General features: G+C 44.3%; 1 protein-coding gene across 1 annotated transcript; it reads right to left on the bottom strand.

The window, feature by feature from the left end:
* Positions 1-7,403: 7,403 nt before the first annotated feature.
* Positions 7,404-8,138, bottom strand: LOC124525420 (coiled-coil domain-containing protein 71L-like). The gene is given in 1 exon segment (XM_047097801.1): positions 7,404-8,138. A coding segment is annotated over 1 exon segment (735 nt).
* Positions 8,139-8,492: the final 354 nt, after the last annotated feature.

The following is an 8,492-nucleotide window of genomic DNA, read 5'->3' as shown; positions in this document are numbered from 1 at the left end:
CCAACAGAAATACAACACTAATACAGGAGCACCTTCCAAGTGTTCATCTGAGAGTATACTGAATGGCCTGAGTCTTTAATGTGATTTGATAAGGCCAAACTGGTTTCTCCATGGCCCACAAGTATTAAATTCTAGAATTCCTATGAGTTTTCTTGATGCATTGATAAGCAAAGGAAACCTAGGAGGGGATTTGGTGAAGCCACATGCCCTAGAAATATGACAGCTAATTTTTTTAAATTTTTTTTTCAACATTTATTTATTTTTGGGACAGAGAGAGACAGAGCATGAATGGGGGAGGGGCAGAGAGAGGGAGACACAGAATCGGAAACAGGCTCCAGGCTCTGAGCCATCCGCCCAGAGCCTGACGCAGGGCTCGAACTCACGGACCGCAAGATAGTGACCTGGCTGAAGTCGGACGCTTAACCGACTGTGCCACCCAGGCGCCCCTATGACAGCTAATTTTTGACTTAAGAAGAAAACGAATGACCTCCAAAAGACATCAACAATTCTACCTCACCGATGTGCTGTGAGCTTGAAATGCTCACACATGTGCTGCATCTGGAAGACGGTAAGTGGTAAAAACATTGCTGTTATTATATTAATGGCTGCTACCCTTTTCCCCAAAATTTTGTAGGAGGTCATAAAGAAATTGGCAGCTCTGCCATTCCATGCAGCCTGCTGCAGATGACATTGCTGCCTTAATGGAGCACAGCCTACAGCCTCTTTGTGAGTAAAACTCTCTTTGATTATGCCACTGGTGGCAGCCTTTCTGTGACAGCTGAACACGTCCCTAACCAATACTACTTGCACTTCCTCAATGCCATTCAAATACAATTTCATGTTTTGTTAGCACAGATAACATCAATAATGTCACTCTTATTGAAGGTGAAATTACGACCAACATCACTCAGCAGATGACGTCGGGGAAAAGATGCTAGAAAAGTTTCCTAAATGAAGAAGGGTCTTGGAGCATACCAGTGTTCTATCTCATAAGCATACCCTCGCAGAGTAAACTGTGGGGCACACGGTTCTCTCTGTTACAATATCACTTGAAGTTTAGGAGTGTTTTTCCTTATAAATGTTTGAAAAAGTCCATGGTAGAGAAGGGTTTACTTAATCCCAGAGAGTAAAATGAAAGAAGGCTTTAGACCCACAAACTCCTACAATCAGTAAGTAGGCCGAGACAACCATAAGGCTGTAGACACAGGCTACCTTTCATGAGAAGGGAAGAATGACTTGGAGGTTGAAAGCCAGAACCCTGGAGGAGCTAGAGCCATGGAAAATCATTCCCAGGCCTTAAGACCCAATGAAAGGACTGCCTACCTGTGCCAGCTGAACTTCAGAATTGCTATGGACCAGTGACTCATTCATGATAACCTCTTTCCTTTCTTTGTAACAGCAATGTTTGTGTTTTCTTGGTTTGTTTGTTTGTTTGTTTGTTTGTCTGTGTGTGTGTGTGTGTGTGTGTGTGTGTGTGTGTGCGTGTGTGTTTTGTGTGTGTGTTTTGGTTATCACATGCCCGTGTTGGTTTATGCTTAATTCATAGGTCTTCATTCATAGGTGTTCAGATTGAAAGTGTTGTCAGGACCAGTGCGCCCAAGGAGACTCAACACACCTGGACGTAATTTAGATAAAAATATCCTGGACTTTGAGCTGATGTTACAAGGGTTGGGTCTTTAAAAGGGAGGATTCTTGGGGAAGGGTGAGGATATTTTTCATGCAGGATGAGAGTGAATAATAGGAGGCCAGCAGACAGGCTGTGGCAGTCTAAAATATGTTCATAAGTTCTCTTTTAAGCCCTTCAAAAGGGGGACCTCCATTCCCTTTTCCTTAAGCATAGGCCAGACGGACTGAATGATTTTAAAAAATAGAAGAAGGTGGAAGGGATAGTGAGTAAAAAACATTCTAAAGAACAGATATTGTAGTTCCAATGGTGTTGTGATTAGGGGAAAATCGATGGAAGGGGCAACTGGCCATTAGACGCTAGAATTCTATGAGTGGAAGAGATGAACATAAGCGAAGAGAAACAAAAATTATATAAAATCAGGGAGGGGGCAAAACAGAAGAGACTTATACATATGGAGAACAAACTGAGGGTCACTGGAGGGGTTGTGGGAGGGGGGATGGGCTAAATTGGTCAGGGGCACTGAGGAATCTATTCCTGAAATCATTGTTGCACTACATGCTAACTAACATGGAGGTAAACTTTAAAAAAATAAAAATAAATCAATTAAAAAAAGAAGCGAGAATTCTACACCTATCAAAATTATCAATTAGATTTGAGAGTGGACTCAAGATATCTTCAGACGTGCAAAGACTCAGAACATTTGAGTCTACTCATTCTTCATTAGGAAGTTATCTGAAGGTGTACTCAGAGAGTACAAAACAAGGAGAGAAAAAATAAAAAGAAATTATACTTAATAATAGGCAACATTAACAGAGTGTTTATTTTTGTGCCAGACACTGGTATGGGTTATTTTCACATATTATTACATATGAGCCACACAACAAACTTATAAAGTATACAAAATTACCATGATTATCTTCGAGAGGAGGAAAGAGGGTTATAAAGAAGCCAAATAACTCATGCAACATCCAACTTACACAGTTGGTAAGTGGAACAAGTAAAGTCTAACCCCAGGCCGTCTGGCTCAAGAGTCCAGGCTTTTACATGCTCCCTAACTTCCCAGATAGCCATATTACCATGAAGCCATGGAAACAAACTGGGAGCATAGCAGAGGAAAATCACAGGAAGGAAGCTAGGAAGCAGACCTACTGAGTCACCACCTAAATGAGGCAGGAAAAGAGAAGGGTCCAGTGAGAGACCGCTAAGAGGTTAGCAGGAAGATGTCATAAAGTGGCATGATTTGAGAACACTGAAAGAGTGCAATAAAACGAAGAAGTGCAATTAGAAAATTCAGGAGAACCAGAAAATATCCATAAGTCGGTCTTAGTCTGAATGAGCCAAGTGAAACATGGCATGGTTCAAAGCACTGATGGAATACAAAGAGAAAGGATCCATTTCACCTTGATGCCAGAGATGTCCTCATTCAGCAGGTCCAAGGACTCCAGGAAAAGAGTAGTAATTCTAATGTTTGCATATTATTTAATAATCCCAATAATTTAAACCATTTGTTAGTGTTCAAGTTTTGAATCAACCTTGAACCCTCTAAAGAGACTTGATTGCAGAGCATAATAGCAGTGTTAACAACAATGACAAACAGAAGCCCAAAGCTGATGGGAGACAGAGAAAAAGTGCAGCATGGTTAAAGAAGACCTTTATCTTACAATGTAAGGAATGAAAAATGATAGTACAGGTAAGGGATATAGGTCTCTATTTTAAAATTACATCTTGTGGGGTACCTGAGTGGCTCAGTGAGTTCGGAATCCAACTCTTGATTTTGGCTCCCATGATGATCTCACAGTTCATAAGACTAAGGTGAGCATTAGGTTTAGCACTGACAGCTCAGAATTCTCTCTCTCTGCCCCTATCCTGCTTGAGCATACGCTCTCTCTCTATCTCTCTCTCTCTTTCTCTCTCCCAAATAACATACATTCATACATACATACACATACATACATGCATACATACATACATACATACATACATACATACATACATACATACGTACAAACAAACATAAATTATATCGTGTGATGGTTAATTTCATGTTTTAACTGTGCTAAGCCACAGGGTACTCAGATATATGGCTAAACATTATTTCTAGTGAGTCTGTGAGGACATTTCTTAGTACAATTAACATGTGTATATCAGTAGACTAAGCAAAACATATTGCCTTGCCAAACACTGGGTGGCATCAACTAATCGATTGAAGACCTGAATAGAACAAAAGGCGGAGTAAGAGAGAATCCACTCTGTCTATCTGACTGTCTTCAAGCGGCGATATTGGTCTCCTGACTTCAGGCGCAGACTTGGAATGGAACATCCATCATCAGCTCTCCTGATTCTTAGGCTTTTGGAGTCTGCCTGGAACTAAACTACTGCATCTCCTGGGTCTCCCTTCTCAGCCTCCGTAATCCTGTGAACCAATTCCTATTGATACTGAGTCTCTGGAGAACCCTAACTAGTACCTATATGTACTTCCCTTCATCCGTTATGTCTTTTTGCCCTCAGATCCAGTTCCTGCACTTCTCCTACAGACTCTGTTTCCTGGTTCCTTGCCAACTGGCTTCCAGAGGGGTTTGACCAATGGTGTTTGATGGGAGAAAGGGAGGAAGGTATAAGCCCAGAGGTTTTTCTCTCTCCCGCTCCACTTCCTAGCAGTGATTTTATCTCCTCCAAATTCTAGCTTCTTTCCAAGAGCCTCTTCTCCCATGTTCTCAGTTCCTGCTAGGTATGGTTCTGAATTTCTCTAGCTCTGGGGGTGGCAACAGCTTTCTGATGATACTAATTCCTGATTGCTTCTCCATCCTTTGTTTGGCTTCTGGGATTTCCCATCACGTGTGTAACTGTTTAAAATACCTCGGGGCGCCTGGGTGGCGCAGTCGGTTAGGCGTCCGACTTCAGCCAGATCACGATCTCGCGGTCCGCGAGTTCGAGCCCCGCGTCGGGCTCTGGGCTGATGGCTCAGAGCCTGGAGCCTGTTTCCGATTCTGTGTCTCGCTCTCTCTCTGCCCCTCCCCCGTTCATGCTCTGTCTCTCTCTGTCCCAAAAATAAATAAACGTTGAAAAAAAAATTTAAAAAAAAATACCTATAGTGACTCCCTGGCTGGCTGGACCTGACTGAAACAGTATACAGATAGAAGTTCGGGAATATATCGGAAGGTGAGGAGAGAGAAGACAGGTGGCTTCAGCGACCTATACGTCAACTTCACATAGGAAGTCAGTAGACGGGGCTTAAAACTGACAAATCAATAAGCAGCAGTATACTATATGACTTATATTCATGAAGATTCCTAACAAAAGAATATAAACCTGGAACAGTTAAAAGTGTTGCCTCAAATAATGGAGACAGGAAAGAGACCTGTGGTTGCCAGGAACTCAGGGGGGAAGGGAGAGATGAATAATAGATGAAGCACAGGGAATATTTACGGCAGTGAAACATCTTGTAAGACAGTGAAATGCTTTGAATCATGGCATTGTGCGTTTGTCAAGACTCACCGAACTGCACACCACAGTGAATGCTAAGGTAAACTTCGGACTTTAGTTAATAATAGTTTTCATATGGGCTCATCCGTTGTCACAAATGCACTACACTGACACAAGAAGTTTACAATAGGGAAAACTATGTTTTGGGGGGTAGGAGGGAGAGCAGGGGAACTCTGCACTTTCCAGTCTTTTTCTGTAAACCAGCTTTTTAAAAGCTGTTTTAGAAAATAAATTCCCTTAATGACAGGGAGGCAGAGAGACAGAAGAGGAGGGAAGGAAAGAGGGAGAAAGGGAGCTACTTAAAAGTCATGGAGGAAACTTAAGTGTGGATTACTAAGTGAAGGGATCCAATACGAGAAAGCCATTTGCTTTACGTTTCCAACTATGATAACGTTCTGGAAAAACAAAACAAAATAAAACAAAAGAAATCAAAACAACGACACCTCTACAACAACAACAACAACAACAACAACAACAACAACAACAACAAAACGCCTTCGGAGACAGTAAAAAGACCAGTGGCTATTAGGGTTTAGGGGGAGAGAGTAAGTGGTAATAGGCGGAGCACAGGGCACTTTAGGGTGGTGTAACTGTTTTGTATGATACTGCAATAGTAGATACATACCATTATACATTTCTCAAAACTTATGAATCTATATAACACAAAATAAACCCTGTTAGTTAATGATAATGTTTCAAATGATAATGTGTCAATCAAGAATGGCTCATCCACCACTTAGAATTAATGTATCCACATTAGTGCAAGGTACTATAGAAACTACCGGGGATGAGGAACCTGTATTTTTTGTGCAATTTGTCTCTAAATCTAAAATTGTCCTTAAAAAATGGTCTGTTTAAAAAAACCCTGATTTTTAAAAAAAGAAAAAAGAAACCAAAAGAAAGTGTTGCCTCTGGGGAAGAGGTGTTCATGGGGGAAACAAAGCTTTTGATTTTTTATTGCTAGTCCTGATCTGCAATTTGGATGTTGTGGTTTTTTTTTTTTTTAACTATTTGTATACAATACTTGGATTGATATTTCTCAAATTAAAAAAAAAATCTATACTCCTGCCAGAATAGATACCATGAAAAAGACCATATTAGCAAGTGTTGGCAAGGCTATCCAGTATTCAGAGCTCACAGGCACTACGCAGGCACTGCTATAGAATGAAGTTTGTGCAAATTGGTATAACCATTTTGGAAACAGTTTGGAGGAATCTTACCAAAGCTGATAAGTTGGATGACATGTGAGCCAGCAAATTCTCTCCTAGGTAAATAAATACTATTGTAAAAAATGTTCACCAAATGACGTGTCCTATAATGTTCACTGAAGCTTTACTCAAAATTACCCTAAGCCAGAACCTACCTAAATGTCCACCAAGAGTTGCAGAAATATTGTAAACTATTCATATAATGAAATTCTATACACCAATGAGCAGAAAGGATCTATACATACAATGACATGAATATCACTAACATAAGTTTGAGTGAAGGAATCTAGGTGTAGGACACATAATTCCATTTCTATATAGTCCAAAAACAAGCAAAAGTAGTATATTCTGTAAGAAGTCAGAATAATTGCCGTCCCAAAGGAGAGATAGACCGTGACTGAAAGAGGCACAGGTGGTCCCTTGGGGTCCTGGTACCTTTTTTAATGAGTGCTGATTCCACAAGTATATTGAACTTAATTGCATCAAGCTGTGCTCAGAATACTTTTAATAATATATGTTCTTTTTTGCGTGCCTGGGTGGCTAGCCACTTAAGTGTCCAACTTTGGCTCAGGTCATGATCTCATGGTTTGTGAGTTGGAGCCCCGCATCAGGTTCTGTGCTTACAGCTCAGAGCCTGGAGCCTGCTTCGATCCTGTGGCTCCCTATCTGGCCCTCCCCTGCTCACATGGTGTCTCTCTCTCAAAAATAAACAAACATGAAGAAGATAATATATGTACTTTTGAATGTATACTATACTTCAGTAATCTTTTTTTAATCTGAGTGCAGACGCCTAAGTCACACCCTTTTTTCTCTACTGTCTCTTCTAAACATTTAAAGAATATGTAGTTTAAAACATCCTAGAAGATATATACATATATATACACAAAGAAAGAAAGAAATTGGCGGGAGGAGCCGGGAGGTGGGTGAACAGCAAAGAAACTCCAGCTTTATTACACAAACATGGAACCAAATTCCTGTGGAGAGGGTGGGGGTGGAATGGCTTCTTCTGACGACTTCAGACCAATGAGGGAACAAGAGAGAACATGGATCTGCCCCTACAGACCTGGAGACCTCTCAATCTGGGCTTAGGAAGCAAGGGGACCTCCCTTGCGGTCCAGGGGTCTCCTCCCTCCCCAGACCCGGTGCTGGGAGGCAGCAGAGGGCACAGCTGCCCTGGAGTCCCAGAAGGCGGCGCCGCATCCTGGGGGCGCGGGCCGCGACCATCTGGTGCTTCTTCGCCCATAAAGTGCACTAGGGGACGCGGGCCCGGCTCTCACTGGTTCATCCCTCCAGGCACAACCCGTCCCAGGGCTGAGAGGTCGCGCGGCGGTGGCCCGCATCTGAAGCCCAGGCACTGGGAAGCGGCAGAGTCTCACCACGGGTGCCAGGTTCACTCCCAGGACTTGGCGCGCGTGGCGCCCCGCTTCTGCCAGGCTGCTCTCGACCCACACGTCGCCGACTACGCGGATGGTGGGCAAGGTGGTCAGCGTCGGGGTGGCCGCCCTCCCACTCTCCTCCAGGGTGCGGCCCCCGGAGCAGGGCCCAGGGGCCGCGGGCTTGCGGGGGCTGCTGTCCTAGCGGGATGGCGGGGGCGGGGGCGGCACCTTCCTCTGGCCGACCGCGACCGTCCGGGCTCCGTGGCGCCTCCTCCTGGCAGCTGGCCGGCGCGTCTGGAGGCGGGCCTCGGGGGGCTGGTGCCCCCGCGTGTACACCACCTTCTCCTCAGGCGCCTCCAGCGCGGCCCCTCCTGCAGCGCTAGAGGCTCCTCCCCGGGCGGCCAGGGCCAGTGCCTCCCGGGGCCTGCGCCGCCGCCTCTTCATGCGGCTCAGGATATGAGGCCGCTAGGGGCCGCCCGCGCTTGCCAGGTCTCGCCGCCGCCGCCGGGTCCTGATGAATTTCCTACCATGAAGCCAAATCAGGCGGCAGGCTGTGAGAGTTACACCGCAGTTGCTAGGAGACCAGGCGCTTTGTGAGGTCACAATGTCTGCCTACCTTATCACTGCCGGCTGCCCAAAGCTGCCTTAGGTTGGGCTGTGTTTAAGATTGTGCCCTTGAGAAAGACCTGCACGTAATGTTACCTGAGAAGGCCCATAGTTCTTCACGAGTTCAAGAAGGTTGTCGTCGACGTGAACGCACTGGTGCCTCAGCCTCCATTAATTCCATCTAACATGAGA

The sequence above is a fragment of the Lynx rufus genome, unplaced genomic scaffold (assembly GCF_022079265.1).
Source record: "Lynx rufus isolate CCGP_SWC_20201006 ecotype Redwood Valley unplaced genomic scaffold, mLynRuf1.p SCAF_41, whole genome shotgun sequence".
Lineage (NCBI taxonomy): Eukaryota > Metazoa > Chordata > Mammalia > Carnivora > Felidae > Lynx > Lynx rufus.
Note: the sequence above shows the minus strand (reverse complement) of the source record. Positions and strands in the feature narration are given on the sequence as shown.